At 42.2% G+C, this 23,231-nt stretch overlaps 1 protein-coding gene across 4 annotated transcripts; it reads left to right on the forward strand.

Annotated features, from left to right (window-relative positions):
• The first annotated feature begins 1,000 nt into the window (after positions 1 to 1,000).
• LOC124872612 (inactive tyrosine-protein kinase PRAG1) lies at positions 1,001 to 22,955 on the forward strand. 4 transcript variants are annotated; one of them, XM_047372812.1, is made up of 7 exons: positions 1,001 to 1,147; positions 1,230 to 1,279; positions 3,723 to 4,067; positions 4,154 to 5,877; positions 14,178 to 14,323; positions 15,210 to 15,976; positions 20,142 to 22,955. In XM_047372812.1, exons 3-7 carry the CDS (start codon positions 3,804 to 3,806, stop codon positions 21,300 to 21,302), a joined length of 4,062 nt encoding a protein of 1,353 aa, XP_047228768.1. In that variant the 5' UTR covers positions 1,001 to 1,147; positions 1,230 to 1,279; positions 3,723 to 3,803; the 3' UTR covers positions 21,303 to 22,955. The 4 variants fall into 4 exon arrangements, with proteins under 4 accessions (XP_047228768.1, XP_047228766.1, XP_047228769.1 ...); XM_047372810.1 differs by having other exon boundaries at positions 1,230 to 1,271; XM_047372813.1 differs by having other exon boundaries at positions 1,230 to 1,271; positions 4,157 to 5,877.
• Positions 22,956 to 23,231: the final 276 nt, after the last annotated feature.

The raw sequence follows: 23,231 nt of genomic DNA on the forward strand, positions 1-23,231 counted from the left end.
GTGTTGCCCTGGACTGGCGACTTGTCCACGGTGTACCCTGCCTCTCACCTGTAGACTGCTGGAGATAGGCACCAGCTCCCCTGTGACCCATTATGGAAGAAGCGGGTATAGGAAATGGATTTTATGTGGTAAATGAACACAAAGTCTTGCTTAAATGTGAAGTGAAATGAATATACCACGAGTTTTTTTTTTACAAATAAGGTTTGGTGTGTATTTGTATCCCCCTTTACTCTAATACCTCTAAGTAAAATAATGAGCATCAAAAGTGATCTGGATAATAAATACAGTGTACCTGTGTGTGTAATTTAGTCTAACTACAAATATGGCTATCCTTTAAAGGCTTCTGAGGTTAGAGAACATCATCATGAAGACCAAGAAACACAGCAGACAGGTCAGGGGCAAAGTTGTGTAGAGGTATAATGTAAGGTTTAGGTTAATGTAAGGTTAAAAACCGTCCGTCACTTTTCTTAAACATGACCAAAAATGGATACTTCTGCAAGGCACTCAATCGCTGTATTGTTATTTGTCAGTAAAATGTGAAAAGATAATCAATTTCAAATGGCTAATTTCTAATTTTTGTCCCTCCCCGAATCCTGCCTCTCCCTTTTGCTGGCCGCAATGGAGACCAGCAGGGAGTCCAGACTGGCTCTGAAGCGGCGGCAGCGTTTTTTCCATCACTCTGTCACCCAGAAACAGGAGCCGTCCTGGGGAGGGGGGGGTATGTATAGGCTGTATCCACTCTACACACTTCAAAGAGCCCTCTGATCAAGATTCATTGCTTGCAGAATAAAAGGGGAAAAAAACTTAAATGTATCATTTATAGCTAGAAGTATTAGATTCCTTCACCTGCCTAAATTCCCAGCTGTAATATTTTAAGTAACATGACAGCAAAGCAGCGCAGGAGGTTTAATGAGAATCGGTGAGTGTGGCCGCTCGCCAGACTGCGTGGCTGGTTAAAGGAGCTCCACCCACCTCCTGGTGCTCCCCCTTGACGCTGCTGCAGAGGTCTTCAGCTGTTCTCCAGCAGCATTTCACCTCTGCACAGATTAGCGGCAGCAGCAGAGGCATGCAGGGCTGGAGAGCAACCCAGCCCGCAGCGACGCACACTACCCCGGCTTTGTAACCCGAGAGAAAACCGCAAGGACAGGTGGATACCGACCACGCTGGGAATCAGGGCAGCATTGATCATATCTGGACACATTTTTTAATTGTTATTATTAATTTCTCAGGGGAAAGCTTTTGTGTTGCCAGGGAGAAGAAACTCCGAGCAGGTAAGCAGGTAGCATAAAATATAACCTTGGCCGCTCGATTATGTTGCAGCTGCCTTTATTTTGCTCCTTTATTTGCTCTAATATATCTAATTTACTGGCTCGGATGTGTGCTGAACCAAGCTCTTGGCGCTACATTAAATTGATGTAATAAAGGTAACAAAGAAATGCAGGAAATTCCGTTTTATAATAATGACAGATGGCTATTTTAGCCAATAACTCACTGGATCTCGCAAAACAAAGCAATTTTATCCTTATCTTCATTTTTCAGAGACTCAGCCCTCTTTACACTTGTAGTCCGACTCATATCTAATTGAAGTTTAGGCAGATACTGAAATACGTAAACAGCTCAGAGTTGGGAGTTTTGAGAAGTTTTGGCGGACAACCCCCCCCCCGCTCTGAGTATAAGAAGAACAGGTTGCGCGCCCCCTCCCTCCCTCCCTCCCTCCTCTCCCTTGGTGAATGAAGGGGCTGCTGTGGGTGAGCAGGCGTGACAATGCAGCTCGTTCAGAGTGAGTGTGTGCACACATTGATGTGACCTGTTTATCAGACTGCAACATGGACAAATGGACATCCAATTACTGTGATCATGAATGAATGACTGGACTCAGTTTTGTTTTTTAAGAGGGGATGGCAACCAATTAAGCTGCAGTACATAACGGTAAAGTAAGTCTCAGATGACCCGACGGTCTGGTGCATGCATGCTTGCTGCTGCAGACGGATTTATTATTTAGATACTGTTGTTTTACCTGTTCTAGAGTATAAGGATAATGCATCCAACCTTTGCCCTAACTGCCACAGCCTATTTTTTAAATGATATAGAGTGCATACATTTAGCTTTATACAATGAAAGACTTGAAAACCTCCTTGTAGTAGACAACATGAGGAATGAGGGCCTTCACTTCAAGGCTCAGGATGTCTGCCTCAGGTGGCACCATAAGCTGTAAATTCCACATCCACCTTCAAGCCAGTGACTCCTGACATGCTGTCTAGAGATATTTTGTTTAATCTGTCAGGGCTTGTTGCAAGGCTGATATTTTGCTCCCCTCTGAGTGTGTCCTACAAGAGGAAGTGAGAAATATTGGACCTTGAGCTTGAGAAGGTGTGGGGAATGTAGAAGAGGGGGTATATCTCTGTTCAAACAAGAACACAGTCAACAAGCAGCGGTGAAACTGTTCAACAGCGTCTAAGTCTTGTCTGGCTACTTTCGGACAGCTGTACGAGATTTTAAAATTCAAGACCCCTCTCGATCTCTTGCCTCTTTGCAGTGGTGTTCCCAAAAATGTTTGTGTCACTGATCAGCTACCTCATCGCATGACTTGTGTGCAACACTGTGAGATGTTGGGCAACACTATGCTTCCGCTGTTGTCGCAGGAACGGTTAAACAAACAGTGAGTTTGTGGGTGCTTTCCTGCTCAAGCTGAGTCACAAGAACAAAGACAAAATGTAAACAGGCATTATCTTTGCCAACAGAGAAACTCCTCTTGACTACTATAGGATTAGTAGATCTCAAGATTGTTCTGCTGGTGCCGGGAGTTGTCAGGTATTTTTATCACCAAACACTTGATTGTATTATTTTCATTCGATGGAGTTGTTACTTTTATGTAAACGTACCATTAAATAAACATATGGCTTTCTTTCAGAAGGGTTTTGCTTCTCATCTTGCTTGCTCTAGTATTCAGCATCTACAGTAACTAATGAGCTAATGTTTGAGTGACGTGCTGTAGCACCTTGTTGAGAAGTAATTCTGCTGTGTTAAGATCATTAAGAGACCCCCAGTTGCAGGGAAACAAACAATCCCTCTGAAATGATGTCCCTCACTTAACTGTCAGTCCAGTCAAACAGGATATGACCAGTCAGAGGATGGGGGGGTGCATGTGGAGATTTGGGTGTGTTTTTGTGCGCAGTAGCGGGGGAAGGGAGCTTATTCTGGGTGTAAAATTCACCCTGGTGAGATCTGTGCCTTTAGACATTCCTGACATTCCGACCTCTGGGATGTTTGAGGCTCCTCCGGATTCTTCTTGTTTGTCGGGGGGCTGCTGAGGACTCTTTGTAGGCCTTTTATGTTGCTGGGCTCACTTCAGCGAGCCTTTTGGTTGAACTGAGACCACATGCCCTCTAATTTAGGAGGCCATGGGAACGTATAGCACAGCACATATTTGGTCTTCTTGAGTTACATCTGGGGATAACCCTTAAGTCCTTATCACCAGGCTTTTAGGGCGCTTGTGTCTCTGGCTTTCTATCCCAATTGAAGTCTTTGTTCTAAAACTGATGTTCAGAATTTCTTGTTTCACAAAATTGAAAGGTTATTTGCAGGCAATTGTACAGGACGACATGATAAACGATTTGTACTGGCACTCAAAATTAAAATGATCTAATTTGATTGCTTACATCTCTTGTTAAATTATATGTTCTACTCCTGTCTTTATCATCATCTTCTGATGTTCTTCCTAGCCAGCCATGAGAGCTTATTCTCTGTCTGCGAGATTCCTTCATCACCTCCTCTGACCAAATCCAACACTCAGCAAACCAAAGATGTCAGCCTGCGGCGACTTTGCAGAACACGTTTGGAAACCCGGCTCTTGTAAGAACTGCTTCCACCCGCTCAGTGCACACAAGACTGGCCGCATCTCGGATGACAACGTTCCGTCAGCCTGTTTGAAGAGCAGCCTGGGAGGTGATGAGGAGGGTGGAGTGACAGCACCTTCACCCTACAGCAAACCAACGATTGCTGTCAAACCGACCATGATGAGCTTTGACACAAGTGAGACAAAAGATGTGAACATGAACATAGAACAGGTGAGCTTCTTAAATCCTTGTATGTACTGAACTTTGTCACTTTTTTTCCTATTTTGTTTTTTTAATGTCTCAATTTTTCTTTGTAGCAGGACAACCCAAAGAGTCCAGCTGAACGAATGGGCCTGAAGAAGCTCCTGAACATGTCACCACTCTACATTGATGATGATAATGGTTGCAACAATGGCCATAAAGAGTCAGTTCTTCAAAGCCCTGATGCCAAGATTGACTACAACAGCTGCCTCTCGATGTCCCCCAGTATCCTGCCCAAAGACTCTTTCTTCATTAGTAATGTTTTTGTCAGCCAGGAGGAAGGAAGAGGTTCGAAGAGTTTCAAGAAAAATGCCAATGGGGACTCATGCTGGCAGCAAAATAATACACCCGGTATTGGACCGAAAAGCACTTACAATAAAGGGACTAATTTTAGGGAGTCCCGTGAATCAACATTGGATATTCCGTTGTCGGTGAATACTGTTTCTTCTGAACCTACCACAGGTCTTTGCAACCATTTATGCAGGAGTACTATTATCACAAAAACAGCCAACATTTCCTCTGCCAACACCACAGCCTCAAGTGTGGAGACTACAAACCACAGTAGCCGAACACCCTTCAGTCCTATTCCTGCCCTATCTAAAGAGAACAGCTTGTCGGACTCCCCTTCTTCCTATCACAGCAGTACCGATTCTCTTTCTGGGCCTGCTGGATCAGTTGAAAAACAGAATGGGTTACTGGTCCACCAAAGTCCATCCGCCACTGGTAGTCCAGAGTCAACTCCAAGCTCTCCCAGTGTTCAGAAAGACTGTGAGCCAATTTACGCTGAAAGCACCAAGAGGAAGCCTAAGCCACCAAGAAATGGTACACAGTCCAGTCCTGGGTCCCAAAACCAGATTAAGCTATCCCAGTGCTCTGAGTCTGAACGTTCTGGAGAGAATCAGCGAGCCACCATCACTGTAATGGCTGCTCACACAGAAGAGAACAACAGAACTTTCTTCCTGAGTAGCCCAGATTCAGGTGTCGGCACTCAGTGCCATTTTAGCCCAACAGCACGCAAAGACCCCAGCAGCCCGGCCTTCCGTTGGCCCAGTCCAAGCCACAGTGCACCTTCTTTAGGCAGAGAAGCTTCCTTGTCTCCAAACATGCACCCGAAGCCCCAATCTAGCCCACCCATTCCTCCTAAGCGAAGCTCTCGCTCCCCAAAACTAGGTACATCTAGTCTCTCTCCATCCATGTCTTCTCCGGTCCTCCTTCCTGATTTCCCTAAACTCGGTACATCTAGTCTCTCAACATCCATGTCCTCCCCTATCCCGCTGCCAGAACTCCCCATGCTCTTCCTCGTCTCTGCGAGAGAGGGACACTTCAAGGGCCCCACAGACAACACGAGTGCAACATCCGAACGCTTACACATGTCCAGACACCACAGCTCTGGGTGGAACTGCTGCATTGAGGAAGAAGAGGAGGATGAGCGGAAAGGGGTGGAGATGAAGAAGTTAGCTGCCACCAGTTCGGGAACAACCTCCCCAGAGACGGGACTCATCAATGGTGCTGATGTCTGGAAGAAGGCCAATGATTGTAAGCCCCACAGCAGTCCCCATCCGATGACGGAGCCAGGCACGGCCCCTCCGGCTATCCCCAACAATGATGCCTGTCAGGGGGAAACCGAGGGCACCAGCGCAAAGGAGGACGGCAAGCATAACGAGAGCATGCCAACCAGGCAACCGTTGCATGGAGGCTCATCAGAGCTGCTGGCAGGGGGGAAAGGAGCTTTCAACCATGACCCCAACCCACCACCTCCCCCACCTAAAAAGCTGCACAGGTAAGAGTAACAAAGATCTTGTTTTGGGTTTTATGCTCATGGTTAATAACATTCAAATTAGACTGACCACAAACATGCATTTTAAGAAATGATATGCTTTCAAAAATAATGATGCTGATTGTGTCAAAACAGTGAAAAATGGGCAAGTAGAAATTAACAGAGGCAGAATGGAGTCAAAACTATAACGATAATAAAGTTACAGTGTTAAAGTAGAGTTTCAGATGTTTTTACCATAAATTTAAAACCCTGAAAATACTGTCTGTACTTCAAATGAAATTTGGGTTTTGCGTTTCTCAAATTTGCGTATTTTGTAGCAGTATAAACAATCTTTATGCTGAAGGAGGGCAAAATACTTAAAACCCCAGAGATCTTGAGAAGCAGTGGGTCTAAATTATTATTTACATTCAGACAGCAGTGTTATCAAAAATGCACTGAATGTTTAAACACAATTTAGATGTCAGTGCTCTATTGTGTTGATTTTGTTCCACTACAGAATGCAAAGTCTAACTAAGAAAATAGCTACAGCGAATAATTTACTATCCCTATGCAGTAGGTCTAAATTCAGATATGGGTTTTGCTCCCATGTCTGATGGTGTGTGTATATATAGCTGCTTTGCTGCACACTCCCATTGCTTTAAATGCACCTTACTGCAGTCATCTCCATGTGAAACGTCTAGGGCTTTCTCCTTTCATAGCATCATTATTCAGCCTTGTATCAGCCTCCATTCTGACGCAGTGTGATCATTCAAACCATTGGAGCATAATCCTCAATGCATGCCTTGTTCTGGTATTGTGACTTCTTCAATTCTAATTAATGCACAAAATCGCCCTGGTGGATAGTCCACTTCTGTGTCACGTTGCTGCAAACTGTTTTGGCTCCAGCACAATAGGTCTCATTGTCAAATAAACTGGCTTCTTATTCATTTGTTTGTCACATATGGACAAAGCTGTTTTTAAAATTTGTTTAGAGAAAACTACTTTACTGTAGCCATAGTTTATGTTCTTGAAGTCCACACCTTGTGCTGGTATTGAGCATTAAGGATATTTTCCCTGCTTAATATCTGTAATTTTGCACCAGGTACTACGATGAAAAAAAATACATCCTGCTGTCTGAGTCAGCAACCAACAGCAGAAAGAGAGAAATAGATTTTTCTTTGTCTGGGCTGTTGAAGATGAGGTGTAACCAACCTCTGCAACTTCCTTGGAAACACGTTTTGTCAACTTGAGACAGATGCGGCAAAAGCCTTCTGTTGCCAAAAAAGGCAGATTGCTGATGAGGTTTTAAGGAATCCACATTCGCCCTGATTTCAGTAAGAAACCATTTCCTGTTTTGACATTAACATTCTGTGCTGATTAAAAACACCTTGCTGTAACATTCGTGGTAACACTCTTTAGGCCAGGCAGAAAAAGGTTTTTTGCGATATCCTAAGCTGAATCCCATTTTACCCATAAAATCCGAGAGCTGAGAGGAGCATAATTTCATACTTATAACCAGAAATTTTACAGCGACACAGATTAAAACAAACTAATAGGAGCTGTACTTGCAAATACAAATAACAGCTACTTTATATGGTACGGATTCTTGTACTTGAATTCGGACTGCCTTTTGTCTTCAGAACTTCTTTACTCCGCCATGTTATAGACTCAACAAGATGCTGGAAACATTCTTTAAAGAGTTAGATCCCATTTTGGCCTGATGGCATTACACAGTTCCTGCAGGTTTGTCGGCTGCGCATCCATGATGCAAATCTCCTGTTCCACCTCATCCCAGAAGTGCTCTAGTGGATTGAGATCTGGCGACTGAGGAGCAATGTTATAATACTTTTGGATTTTTCATCATAGTTTAGTTTAATTTGGTTGTGATTTCATTTCTCTGATTCAGTTAGTTTTAATTTTGTTTTAGAGTGGTTTTGCTATTTTTTATTATTATTTTAATAATGCTTAGTTTTAGTTTAGTTTTAGTTCTAGTTTTATACTTGAGTTAATTTACTTGGGAATATTTTATGTAATTATGTATATACATAAGTTACCATTTAAAAAAATATATGTTTAATTACTGCTGAACAACCAACTGTCCTCAAAGCTAACAGTCTGCAAAATGTGTGTAATACTGCAGCTGCTGAAAATAGTCCATAGACTAAGGACACACGTAAACATAATAATATTACCTAATATAATACTTGGCAATATAATGTAAACTTAATCTCAACCACATAGTTGTGAGGACATCTTAGTCTCAATGAACATACTTACCAACGCATCCTAGAACCTGCGGTGTTGCTGTGTATTAACCGGCCAGCAGCTTGGTTGATAACTGGTCTCGATGGGGCTTTTCTTTCAGGGCAGCTACTCAGAGAGGCTACCTTGTCAAGGTACTCGCAATTAGCCCTCTTGTGCGCACTTTTTAAATGGACTTTGTGGAGGTTTTTCACAGCATTCCACCTATTTTATCACCCATTACTACAACAAGACACTTGCTTTTATCTCTCTCGTAATCGCACTCGAAGAAATCCCAAATAGGACTCTGGCGATTTCTCCCAACTTTTGCTGTTGTCATTTTGCGGGCTAGTGTCATCAGCAAAAATGTAATTTATAAAGTGCTGCCAGGGACTATGGGGTGCCGTACGGTGCAGATACCTGACGTAAACTGCTCATGTGGAAAAGAAATCATTCTGCAAGGCTTATAAATGAGGGGTATTTTGTCTATAAGTTCAATACATTTTAGTTACATATTACAGTTCCAGTTAAAAGCCTTCTCATTTTGAATTAATTCCATTTATTTATATAGCCCCAATTCACAACACATTTCATCTCAAGGCACTTTACAAAGTCAATTCAATCGAAGCGTACAGATTTCAAGTCAGGATTAATTGGAATATATGTACTTAACTATTGAACAGAGCAGTCAGATTCAGTTTATTATTTAAACTTGTGAAATAGTTTTTCTATCCAAGGAAACCCAGCAGATTGCACCGATTCAGTGACTTGCAGCATTCACTCCTGGATGAGCATGTAGCACAATTTCTCATTTCTCCTGTTCCCAAGGCCAACCAGTGAACAGCAGTCTATTCACTTTACATATAGTTCCTACTCGGCTACAATCAAGCAGGTAAGAAAAAAGCTGATATCGGTACGGAAACGAACAATGATGGAAATGCTCACAAAGCAGGTTTAGTGCAGTGTAGCTAAGTAGAGCCAGTAGAAAATGGGCCTTTTACATCAAAGCACACAAATAACTCCCTCTAACTGAATGTTTTCTTTTTTGTGGACCATTGTCTATGAACCCGAGAGATGGCTGTGCATGAAAATCCCAGATGATCAGCAGTTTCTAAAATGCTCGGACATGCCAGTCTGATGCTAAAAATAATGCTACATTCAAAATCAGTTAAATCCTCTTTCTTCCTCATTCTTATGCTTTAAACGTCAGCAGGCTGTCTTCACCACCAAATGCTTGAGTTGCTGCCATGTGGTTGGTTGATTCAACAACTGTGTTAATAAGCCATTGAAAATCACGCGAAGAAAGTGATTGCTGTATTATGGGCTATTTTAATATTAGTGTCTCAATATCTGTTCTCTGCTATTTTAAAAATATATATCTAATAATTTAGATTTGGTAAATATATTGGCAAAACATTATTAAAAATCTAAATGCTTTTTAAATATATTAAAATATAAATCTTTCCCTTGGGTACATTTGGCAGTACTTTTTTGTACATCCGTCTGCAGGATTCATACGTAGTCAGGTAAATTTTTATACAAAGTAAGAAAATAGGAACGGATGATGTACCAGCTTCTTAAAGGAGTGTCCCATTTCTCAGTCGGATATTTTGACTCCTACCTGAATTAAGTGCCAGAGGTATAGGGGTAACAATAGGAAACGATATTCAGCCTTAAGCCTGGTGAAACAACAAGGCTTTATGGTGAAGAATATAATTATTGTCTTAAAAATCACTAAAGCGTTTATTTTTATACAGATTTTCCTAGCAGAAGTTGTACTATTTGTTTAATCAATGGAAAATCTTGACCACATAAAGTCGCATGTCCATTCTCCCTTGTGAAAGAGCATTTTGATTCTCTGAATCATTTACAAGCCACAGATGGTTTGAAGAATCTCCCTCCCAAAGTCATTTATCATGCTTGCAAACACAACATCTTTATCTCTTAAATATATTACATCCAACACCATACCAGGTAGTGGGTCAGCCTTAGAGGACTGTGCTTGTACCTGTGCCTACATCCTAAGTAGTCTTCTTAACAAGGAAGGCGTGTCAGCTGGCCATTGAGTTCTGCCAAAAGGAGTGGCTTAAGTGAGCAGATTGTTGCCCCTGGCAGCTCCCAAACTGTCCCAGCCTGGCTATCAGTTACAACCAGTAGAAGTAGAATTTATAGACTAGCTACATGGATTCAAGTCCACTGAGTTGGACTTGGGTTTGAGCTGCTTTCTGCTCAGTAAACACATGTTTCAAGATGCTCTGCCCCTCCCTGCACAGAGCCACCCTGATCTCTTGGTTTTTCTTTTTTCTGCAGCACAACAGATAGCATCTTGTTGATTCATGACACACTTAGAGCGTACTCCAAACTGGTAGCTGAACAGGAGAATACTAAATATAAGAAACAAGTGCTTATGGTCCATGGATGGAGTTGCTTTTTTTTCCTGAGACACTTTAAATATCCTCATGACTCGCGTGGAACCAGGGTTGTGTTACTACACATGACAGGGCTTTAGAGAGCCACCAGTCTGATCCAGGGGGCAATTTTGTGTGCGCACCGACCCAGCTAGGTCCTCTGCTTCTGCAGCATGAGGTAAGCACCTGTCGTGTAGTTTATTTCTTATGTTTTACAGTCTTACATGGAAATTTACACAATGGCAAATGGTGATGTTCTTATGGCTCAGTATTGCATTTTTTTTTAAATTGCCATACTAAACCACATTTTTTCAGAGGCGTCTGCATTTTCACACCTTTATCAGCAGCTTGGTTACTAAAATAGAAGTGCAGCTTTGACTTTTGTTTTTCTTTCACAACCTGCATATTTTGACCTATTTGTTAGAGTAGCTGTAAGTTGTAGAACATGAAATGTAAAATATATTTTGTCTCTTGTAGATGAGAAGTGACAATATGAAATATACAGAAAAGTCTTAGTGAGCGCAGTTAAGAATAGCTGTCTGACGGAGGGGACAATAACAAAGCCAGGTTGAAGCCATGTACAAAGGGTAATATGTATTTGTGTCAAACATTAATGGGTCTTTGGTTTATATGCCTAGATGGGTAACTTAACTACAGTCAAAGGAACAATGGGTGTCTTTGGACTAAATTGCAATGTATAGGGGTTGCACAACAACGGGGATAGAATGTAATCCAACAGATAACAGATGCAATAAACTAGTTTTGTAATTCAGGGTGCAAATTAATGGCACTGCAAAAAAATTTTTTAATACTGATGATCACTTAAACAAAACATTCCAGAAGTTAAAGTAATGTTACAGAAGCGGCACATTGTCTCCACTGGTAGTTTTTGCTCAAAATCTGCCTACCTCTATATTACACTCATTCAGTGTGAAGAAGGGATGCAGCAAGCTCAAAATGCATAGGGAAAACAGTGTTATAATTCACAAAATCTTCATAATATCAAATCGGCCCTCCTTTCGTTTCATTGTATTACCCAACGCCAGTTTCTTTTAGTCATAGAAGTTTGCATTACTTAAACTTTTTTCATGCTGCTCCAAGATGTGCATAGAGCATACATGGATCACAGGTTTTCCTAATACCTGTTGAGCTTTGCTTTTTCTTTTTCATCTTCGGTTTCAGGTGTTATGTCAAAAATACAGTTTTAGGTCTTTATGCAACTAAATAAATGAATTGCTTAATAGCAAACATAGCCACCCATAAGAGCAAGGTTGTTTAAAGCAGAATTGCTCAAAACTGCAAATCTCACTTACTGCAGTCCTCTAGTAAACACAAGAGGACATTGTTGAATAGATCAGTACCACCTCCCACCATTAATGGCAGCAGAAGAAGAGTTAACAGGCCTGTTCTACATTTTTACTTTAAATATTTGCGTTATTTTTATTGATTCTTGACTCTTGAAACCATTTTTGTTCAAGGCTGCCCTACTCTGAGAATCTCATACCAGCCCATGCCTAAACCATACAAATCCCCCAAGGATATAAATTTAAGATAATTATTCTAATATAAAATGGTTATCTACTGTGCATTAGGACTGCCACATGATATCAGAAAATAATGCATGACAAAATAATTATTTTAAAAAGCTGCAAAGACTCTCAGTTATGATAAATCCACATTTTCCTAACTCCTCTCTTTGTCCAGCTGTGCCTCCAACTCTCTCTGCGACCTCAAGCGTCTTTATCAGGAGTGGGCATCTATTGTAATGAGACTCCATGCAACACACTGAATATCTTATTGGCTTGCAAAGTCAACTAAATATATTGTGCAGGTCAGCTGTGAGTTTTAATAACTGGTGTGTTTCTGAACTTTTTCATTACTGTATGTAAGAAAGCTGCTCCTTGGATGGTGTCATGTCATTTGTTTTACCACAGAGAGGGCTTCTAATTTCGACACAGGAAGTGAAACCAGTTGAGTGAGCCACAACACCATGACTGCAGTTTAGTTTGTGTCTCATTTAACCCAGAGGGCTTTCTGCAGCCAGCTACATGTAACTCCACTCTCATCTGTTTTTAAATTCAGACAGTATCCTGTTTCTCTGCTTTTTTAAGACGACGTCAGGACTCGTGTGGATAAATAGACGGAGGCTATCGCCCACCGTAATACAGTTGTTGATATTTAGAATTAGTGTGGCATCTGGGTTGATAAGAGAGGACACCGCACTTGACAAGTTTATCATAGCAATCAACAGTATGTCATGCCAGCAAGGAGGATGATTAGATCTTCTTAGAGGAAACAACCAGTCCGGATGTTTAGGCTAAAAGTTGGCATTCCATTCATGGGAAAAGACAAACCATAAGATCTTGAGAAAACTCATTAATCCATGTACCTTTTCCAACAGCACAGCAAAGAATGACGTTTTTCATGCATGTTTTGAACACATATTTGCTCAGTCTGAGAGATAAATACAGAGACCCACTCATAGATTTGCAATCCCCACACCCATTACCATTTGTCCTGTGCCTCAGCACTTCCCCTGCCTTTCACCACACCTCTTTTGTCTTCACAACGATAGCGGATCCTTTAGCACTCCGGCCACTGAGAGAATACCTCACCCTTTGTCTCCCCCATTGAATCTCTCCTCCTCCTCTGTTTGTTCTGCTAATTTATGTCGAAATTGAAGTCGTGGAGGAGTCATTCTGAAATGGGAGAGAGGAATGATGATGATAAAGGAGAGGGGTTCTAACTGTCAGTCAGCCTAATAGGTCACCTTCTGGATTGAAACTCTGCTCATGTACTGTTTTTGATGGCATTATGAGAGGCCATAATGTCAGTCAGGAAGTAGAATAGGAGAAAGGCAGTGCTTCTTTCTAAAATGCAAAAAGGAATAATATCTAATGTTCTAAAGAGAAAGTAGTCTTCATTGGGATTATAAAACAATTGATCTTTACCTGGAAGGGTCATGTAGATGAAAATTAAACTAAGGAACCCACCAGACAGGTCTGGAACATCGTCCGAAACTGCAAACCTACCATGACATAGCCGTCCTCCTGGACAGACAGGCCGGGCAATGAGAGCAGCTAGGAGGATCATGTTAACTCAGGAGTGCAATGTGATGATCAGTGGTCTTTTTGCTGACGTTGCCTTTAATTGTGAAATGCTTTTTCTTTGAATGTTTTGACTCATGCAGTGAGATACTCAATCTTGGGAATGTCAGGACATTTTGTGTATCTCTTTTTTTTAAATCTACTTGTGGCCACGATGGTTAGAGTTTAGCAGAGGTTCCAGAGCTCTGTCTAGTCACATGGTTCAATTTTTAACAAGTTTGCAAACATCGTTTTCATAAGGGTCTTTGCCTGTTGAAGCAATAAATCAGCTTCGAACGAAGAAGAGTATCTCTCTGTGAGGAAGTGGAACTACTCCTAACCATTTAAAGTAAAATCAAATGTACTCTTTCCTGTAGATTTATCAGTACCATAACACAGATAAAAAAATCAAGCGGAAGTGAATCAGTTCCACATTTATAATCAGTGGCATCAAAACATTACTATTTCTGCTACAAAAGTGTATATGCTGTGGTTGGCTTGGCTGATAACCCCTAAAAAGTCATTTAGGAAGTAGTTCAGGCAGTATTTCTCTCGTCATTACTTTAATTTTCTTTTTTATCTTTTCTAGGGTGAGTGGTAAGATGAGTGGCAGTACAGTGGAGTTGAACTGCAGCAGCCCTCAAGAGTCGGCAGACAGTCCTGTGTCTTCTGTACAGAGCCTGGGAAGCATTAGCCTACCAGCTGCATCCACTGACAACCTGACAGGTGACGCTGGTAAGTCAGTCACAACAAATCAATTCCACTTAAGAGGATTTACTCCAACGGGGTTCCCTGTGAATGTCTCACATGAGCATTGTCTCATGTCTATAAGGGTTAGCTGCACCACTGCTTCCTCACATTCAGCTCACTGAATGAGCAAAAACAAGGTTATGTTTGCCCACTTATCGCTTGCCCTCCTTCATTTTGTTATGACTGAGTGTGTTTAAGCCTTCTAAAGTCTTCAAACCTGACATGGCTCCCAGCGAGTGGCATTTGTCCTTGGTGTATCAGCTTTAAACCTTGGTGGCTCTCAGACACTCGTAACTGCTGCAACTTCCTGTGCAACGCCGTTTGAAGAGATAATTATGGAGTCTGATAACAAGGGAAAAAAGGGCTTGGCTACATCCTACAGAGTCCCTTTCTGCCTTTATTCTTCTCTCCCCACTGTGAAAGCAGTTATTGAAGACTGCACAACACAATTACCTCGCTGTCTGCCTCCGTAAGCGTAATGCCAAGTCTTTAATTGAATTTGAATGGATCATAAGCGGGTGGAAGTTGTTTTGAGTGTTTGCTTGAACCAGAGATTGTGGAGATTTCCAGCTCTTTTGAGGAAACGAGGTATGTGTTTATAGTGGAGCAGTTAAGAGAAGGCATGGGGTGCACAAATGAGGTTAACCGTCAGTAAGGAATATATGAATCTGTCATACTTGGGCTCTGAAAAATAGGAGAAATACTTTAAATTCAGTTTGTTTTCTAGGTTGAAAACTGTTCTTGGTTGTATGACAGAACAAGTATTTTTTTTCCCTCTTATTACGACACTGAAAGAAAATTTGGCTATTGAAAAAATACTGAATCTGACTAAGATCATAGCAAAAGCAACTAATGTAATTTTTGTTCTTAGGGTCTCGGGATGCTGCACGGATGTCTTGTTCTTCGCCGTTTCCCAGAACTCCTGTGGCATCAGCTCCTGGTTCTCCTCACTCGTCCTCTTTCAACAGCTTGAGTAACCAGCCACCTCCTCTTCCAGAGAAAAAAATGGTTAACCGCACCGTGTCGGCACCAACCAGCGCCAATGGGAAACCTTTCATCCGAGCTTATCCGCGCCTTCCTTTCGCCAGCTCAGAGAGCAATGTGTGCCGCTCTGCTGATGCCGCCTCCCGCACCAGCCTGCCATCGAGCCCTGTTGACTCCCGGCCCGTTTTCTCCTCCAATGAATCTCTGGAACGCTGTCACCTCCCTTTGTCCCGTCCCTCAAGGTCCCAGACGCTGGATGAGCCGCAAAAGGCTCAGGGCCGCTTAGGTGTACACTGCAGAACCAGCATCACCTGCTTGTCCTCACCCCAGCTTAGCGCACCCTTCCCGTCCACGGAGGCAAGCTCTGCACCAAACCTCGGCTCAAGCTTGCAGCTCCAGACTCTTCTGAGCAATATTGACAGCAGGGAGGGTGTGTACTCCAAGCTTGGCGGCCTGTATGCGGAGTCCTTGCGGCGCTTGGCCCTAAAATGTGAGGATCACTTTACTCGCTCCCAGAAGAATCCGCTTAGGTTTGATGAGAGTAACTGGTCACTGTTCAGGCTTACTTCTAACAAGCCAAGCTGCAATGCAGGAGATGCTGTGTACTACTCTGCCGCCTGGGCCTCGGACCCCAGAAACTCCTACGCTGTAAAGGTAAACCTTAAATACTGAAACAGAATTATGTTATTTATACACAATAGGTTCAACACATTTGAGTAGGATAAATGTATCTCATCCATCCATCCAGTGTTTTCCGCTTATCCTAAATTGGGTCGTGGGGGAACAGGTACTCCATAGGGTGATTGGGCTCACCTTTAGAGATAGGGTGAACAGCTCTGTCATCCTGGGTCAGCTCACAGTTAAGCCACAGGGCATCTGATTTGGATGCCTTCTGCACGTCTGCCTTTGGAGGTTTTCTAGACACAAAACTCGCTTAAACGTTTTTGGTATGCACAAGAGGAGAGGGAGAGGGATGTCTGTGTTCCCCTGCTGTTGCCCCTGTCAGAAATGTATCTACAGACCATTAATCAGGAGGTATAATGCAGAATATGTCTCAGGAGCAATGTAAATTTTAGGGTGCATCTAATTCTTGAGTGCTTTTTTGAGGAAAGTCATGGTCTGGTGTTTAGGTTACCCACATGTGATGTGGCAGTTGGAGAAATTGCATGCTGTGAAGCAGAAAGAAAATAATAGTAATTTTAAAAATTAAAAAGTTTACATTTTCTTTTGCTTCAGGTGTGAATTCTCAGACAATTTATTCAGTTTTTTGACAGGTTTACATGAAGTTAGAACAGAAGAATAAATGCTTCTGAGCTCCTGCTGTGTCATGCCTATTCACTTGTTGTTTTAGGATCTTATTGTCTGGTGGGTGTGAATGTATAAAACAGATTGAAAGTTTAAAGAAATGAAAACCATGCAGTTGCAGTGTTGTTGGTCTGCAGTTGGGATGGTTTCAACGCAGGGCAAACCTTCAAAACCCGTAGAGTAAACATGCGGCGAGCAGGGTGTGGATTCAATCTCACTGATCTTTGTGCTCTAGTCATTACTGCTGTACAAAGCGGCAGCTCTTTGTGTTGCATGTGTTGCACCACAGGCTAGCCTCCCAGACTCTTGCTTAATATCTCCAGCCACAATTAATCTTTACATTCCAGGAAGAATTTACAGTCAAACCACTGTTGTCAAGGCCAGCCCTCACACACATACACAGTGCAGCAAGGGAGCATCCTTCAGAAGTGCTAATGATATATGGATCTGCAGTCAGTTTGTGTTCACAGGATGCCTGTGTTGACTAAATATTTTTATGTTTCAGACACGTTGATTAAATCTGTGTCCCATAACTATTTTTAGGAGAGTTGAAGTATCAGGCCATACCCTCAATAAAAACATTTTATAAGAAGGGTTTTGGTTGTGCTGGGTTTTTCTGATTAAGACAGCCTTTCAGGATTCCTAAAGGGATAGTTCAGGATTTATAAAGTTCCTGTTAAAAAATTGTGAGGAGCTGGTAACTTACCTAAAAAGAAAAAAAAAACTAATGGTTAGTCTGTGGGGGCAAAGACCAAAGTGGACTATAATCAACAACTCTAATCTCAAAAACATCATCGTCGTTTATGCGTCATGTTTGCATTAAATGGTTAATTACAAAGGAACAGATTATTATGTGCAAAGTCAATAAAGGCTGGAGGCTGTGCACCACCAATGATCTTTCTACAGGTCCTTCTCAAAATATTAGCATATTGTGATAAAGTTCATTATTTTCCATAATGTAATGATGAAAATTTAACATTCATATATTTTAGATTCATTGCACACAAACTGAAATATTTCAGGTCTTTTATTGCCTTAATACGGATGATTTTGGCATACAGCTCATGAAAACCCAAAATTCCTATCTCACAAAATTAGCATATCATTAAAAGGGTCTCTAAACGAGCTATGAACCTAATCATCTGAATCAATGAGTTAACTCTAAACACCTGCAAAAGATTCCTGAGGCCTTTAAAACTCCCAACCTGGTTCATCACTCAAAACTCCAATCATGGGTAAGACTGCCGACCTGACTGCTGTCCAGAAGGCCACTATTGACACCCTCAAGCAAGAGGGTAAGACACAGAAAGAAATTTCTGAACGAATAGGCTGTTCCCAGAGTGCTGTATCAAGGCACCTCAGTGGGAAGTCTGTGGGAAGGAAAAAGTGTGGCAGAAAACGCTGCACAACGAGAAGAGGTGACCGGACCCTGAGGAAGATTGTGGAGAAGGGCCGATTCCAGACCTTGGGGGACCTGCGGAAGCAATGGACTGAGTCTGGAGTAGAAACATCCAGAGCCACCGTGCACAGGCGTGTGCAGGAAATGGGCTACAGGTGCCGCATTCCCCAGGTCAAGCCACTTTTGAACCAGAAACAGCAGCAGAAGCGCCTGACCTGGGCTGCAGAGAAGCAGCACTGGACTGTTGCTCAGTGGTCCAAAGTACTTTTTTCGGATGAAAGCAAATTCTGCATATCATTTGGAAATCAAGGTGCCAGAGTCTGGAGGAAGACTGGGGAGAAGGAAATGCCAAAATACCAGAAGTCCAGTGTCAAGTACCCACAGTCAGTGATGGTCTGGGGTGCTGTGTCAGCTGCTGGTGTTGGTCCACTGTGTTTTATCAAGGGCAGGGTCAATGCAGCTAGCTATCAGGAGATTTTGGAGCACTTCATGCTTCCATCTGCTGAAAAGCTTTATGGAGATGAAGATTTCATTTTTCAGCACGACCTGGCACCTGCTCACAGTGCCAAAACCACTGGTAAATGGTTTAGTGACCATGGTATCACTGTGCTCAATTGGCCTGCCAACTCTCCTGACCTGAACCCCATAGAGAATCTGTGGGATATTGTGAAGAGAACGTTGAGAGACTCAAGACCCAACACTCTGGATGAGCTAAAGGCCGCTATCGAAGCATCCTGGGCCTCCATAAGACCTCAGCAGTGCCACAGGCTGATTGCCTCCATGCCACGCCGCATTGAAGCAGTCATTTCTGCCAAAGGATTCCCGACCAAGTATTGAGTGCATAACTGTACATGATTATTTGAAGGTTGACGTTTTTTGTATTAAAAACACTTTTCTTTTATTGGTCGGATGAAATATGCTAATTTTGTGAGATAGGAATTTTGGGTTTTCATGAGCTGTATGCCAAAATCATCCGTATTAAGACAATAAAAGACCAGAAATATTTCAGTTAGTGTGCAATGAATCTAAAATATATGAATGTTAAATTTTCATCATGACATTATGGAAAATAATGAACTTTATCACAATATGCTAATATTTTGAGAAGGACCTGTATGTAAAACAAGTACTAGGAACGGAACATAAAAAAGTTTCAGAAGAACAGCTCCAACCTCAAAAATGTCATACCTGCTTAGGCAAAGGCGGATTTTACAAATTTTCAAACTATTGTCGCAGCCTGCAGTACAGAACTATCTTGCCATCTTAGGCTAATATAAATTCATATTAGTCCATCCAGAAGGCTAAGCTAGTAGCTACTACATGTGTGGCCAAAACCAAATCGGACTTCTACAGTTTTAAAACAATTCTGCTCTCAAAATTATACTGGTTTATTCAAACACTATTTTATGAACCTTTTAAAAACACCATTAAGATTGCATTGGGAAGTCATTTATAAAGAAGCAAAAGATTATTTACATGTGGAAATGGAGGGGGGAGGTGGTGCGCCACCAATGATCCTCCGGTGTGAAATACATACTTAAACAACAATAATATTGTTTAACAATGATTGGCTTCTGTGGAATTTACAGCCCAGCATAACAATGACAGCGGTTTATAGATCAATAAAATACTTTACTAAAACTGCTCAGACGTTTTTTTTTTTTTTTTACGGCTGGGTTTGTTCTTTAGACGTTAAAAGTCCACTTTAGTGTTCTTTTAAGCCTCTGGGTCCAACAGATCTGTATTTACGGTAAATAAGGATGCACTGTGACAGACTGGTAACCTGTCCAGGGTGAACCCGGATTCTCTGCCAATGACTGTAGATTACAATCCCCATCTCTCAGGACCCTGCAAGGATAAGCATTAATAGACGATGGAGGGATGAAGATTCTAAGAGTCACCTACAGCAATCAAAATATTAAATGCCTGAAATATCTCTTTTAAAGCCTTTTTTTTTTTTAAAGCATCAAAACAAAAATGTTTGCATTACTGTTGAGGAAAAATATTTTTTTATAACTGAGGACATATCACTGACAGAAATTTCTTTATCTTTTTGCATGCAGTCTCTTTCTTTGTCTTTTCTCACTCCTGCCTTGTGTGTCATCTGCTCTACAGATTTGTAAGAGTTCATCCATTGAGGCCAAACAGGGTCATCTCTATGGTCTGACGGTGCAGCAGAGCATCCCTTCTCATTTTAACATCCAGCAGGATTGTGGTCATTTCCTCGCCTGTGTTCCTCAGAGCATGCTGCCTTCAGATGAGGTCTCCCTGCCTGCTGCACCGGCGCCTGTACCGCCCCAGTGTGCAGCATCTGCTCAGGGTCAGCAGGCGGAGCAAGAGAGAGTGGTGGTTATCACTCCTGAGATTCCCCATCAGACCACTGCTGACTTTGTTCGGGAGTGGGAGGTGTTCCATAAAACTCAGCCTGAGGTATATGAGCGCCGGGTTTGCTTCCTGCTTTTGCAACTCTGCAATGGCTTGGAACACCTGAAGGAGCACGGGGTAACACACCGTGACCTGTGTTTAGAAAACCTGCTATTGGTTCCTCGTCAGCACAGGCCCTCCCACCTAACTCAACAGAGCTCCGCTGACAGCAGAGCCAGTAACGGTGCAGCTGCTGGAGATATTCAGCGCCACCTTCCCCGTCTCCTCATCAGCAACTTCGCCAAGGCTAAGCGTCGCTCCTCAGAGGACGCGGCTTCGACAAATGGGGACCCTCGCTTAAAGCGTGACCATGCCAGATTGGCGCCTGAGATTGTCTCTGCAGCTCAGTATCGTAAATTTGATGAGTTCCAGACAGGCATCTTGATCTACGAGCTTCTCCACCAGCCCAACCCATTTGAGGTGTGTCCAGCGCTGAGAGAACAAGACTACTGCTGCGAGGACTTACCTCCTGTCCCCCCTGTCTCCATTTACTCCTCGGGCCTCCAAAGGCTCGCACAGCTCCTCCTGCAACCCGACCCAATCAAGCGCATCCATATCCAGGAAGCTAAGCGGATACTACAGAGTCTGCTCTGGGGCCCCCGGAAAGACCTGATGGAGCAGCAGTGGGAACGGCACAGGCGAGGCGGGGTCTTCGTTGACGGGTCCCGACACGAGGGCCTCCTGAACTGGCTGGACGTGAAGAGAGCCCTGCTGATGATGAAGTTCGCCGAGCGCTCGCTGGAGCCACAGAGGAACGCAGAGCTGGAGGACTGGCTGTGCTGTCAGTACTTTTCCACGGCTCACCCTCTGTCTCTCTGCCATACGGCTGAACTACTCTACTCCCTGAAGTGACAGCTCACATGAGCAAGCACAGTTAAAATCATGTGTGAACTTGCAAATGAGAAAGTCAAAGTTAATGTCCAGACACTGCAGGGCTGAACTGTGAACTGTTACTTCTGCATGCATGAGAGCCATAAATCACAGCATCTACACAGTCTGTGCTGGAGCTGAAGAACTGGACCCTGAAGAACTAGAGATGTACCAATTAGAATTTTGTGCCCAATATTGCCGAACTGTTTTTTTTTTTTAAGGCTTTGACCTGACGAAATTGATTTCCCTTAATATAAGGAGATGGAAAAGCAGCATTGAAAATATATCCTGCCATGACTGGTTGTTAGGAGCAGAGGCAACAGCTCACTGTGTATATGTGAGGGATCAGTTGCTGCAAACCAGGGTTAAACAGTTATATAAAAAGGGACAAAATGATTACATAGTTAACATTTTATATTGGCATTAGTATTGTATATTAGTGATTAGCATAGCTAGCATTACAGACACAGCAGTCTCCATGGTTATCACTAGAGAATATAGATTCAACTTCAAGACCGAAAATGTTGTCATCAGCACATCCTGCTAGCTCTTGGTGTAATGCATTCACTGATTTTTTGTTTTTGTTTTACAGTTTTCAACCGATCGGTCACCGGTCAAGGACGATCAAGCTGAAAACCGTCCGATTCCGGTCTTTAGACAACTTCTTGCTGCATTTCTAGAAAAAAGTGGTTATAACAGAATACACTTACCAAAGTTTCTTATTTGACACTATGTGTATTTATTAAATAGATGTGGAGACAGTTTATGCACTGTGGAAGCCTAATGACTCATACCGGATCCTGTGTCTGCCTATACATCTTTGTTGTGTTTAAATGTACAGCTCAACTTTTCTCCATTTACATCTAATTTCTTCTCAGTATAAGACAGGTATTCTTGTCGATTTGAACTGTTGCACCTTCTGTTTCACATGTTAAGTCATTGGCACATAGTGCTGTACTGTGAAAGCAACCAGTCCAGAGAATGGCCGCTCTTCTGTGCTTAGTGGTTCGCTGGCCTAAATGATCAAAGCAAGCCTGCTTATGCATCGACTGAGAAAGATTTCTCTCACTCTGCTAACTTTCATCACATATTTAAACATTCTGACATTTGTTGCAGTGCCTTTTGTTCTTTGTATATGTTACAGTGATTTGAACCAAGTGTAAATATATTCCTGATCATTTGTCCTTTGTGAAACTGGCCTTTCACAGAATGTTCCAGTAACAACTCTGTACAGATATTTGTAAATTATTTTCAAAAGAGAATGTGAGCCCAAGCAGGTCTTTAAAAACCCATGAATATGAGCTGCAGTTATTATTTATAATGTACTTTTTCGATTTCCTATAGAAGTCACTGGAGTTTTTTCTTAGTTCACTGTCTTTTTTATATACATTTGTTTCCCTTTTGTGACTCAAGTTGGCTGCCGAAAACAGTTGAAATTGTGATTTGTTTTTGTTTTTTAATCCTCAACAAAAATGTTTATATGAACTGTCTAGTGAACAGCCTGCATGCAGGTGTTTGTCCACGACTAATTTTGAAAAACATGAATTGAAGTAATGCATAATGGATTTGAATTTGTTTGTGTCTCTCCTATTTGCGTTGGTCAATAAACTGTGCATATATTTTCTCACAGTTAAATCAGCATTAGCATTGGATTGTTCGTACTGCAGCACCACCTTGTGGTGCAGCAGAATATTGCACCTGAACAGTATTTTTACACAAGCCTCAACACGCTTTATATATTTTCATATATGGGAGTACTAGAAAAAATGCTATTGGCTTTAGTACATTAACAAAGGACCTTAAGAATAACATAAAAGCTGAATTTCCACTTGATTGTACATGGGCAGAAACAATCGAGTCTTAGCAGAGCAGTGTAGCACAACTGCTACAGGAAGTTTGAAAAGCAGGGTA

Source organism: Girardinichthys multiradiatus, chromosome 8 (assembly GCF_021462225.1).
Source record: "Girardinichthys multiradiatus isolate DD_20200921_A chromosome 8, DD_fGirMul_XY1, whole genome shotgun sequence".
NCBI classification, from domain to species: Eukaryota; Metazoa; Chordata; class Actinopteri; order Cyprinodontiformes; family Goodeidae; genus Girardinichthys; species Girardinichthys multiradiatus.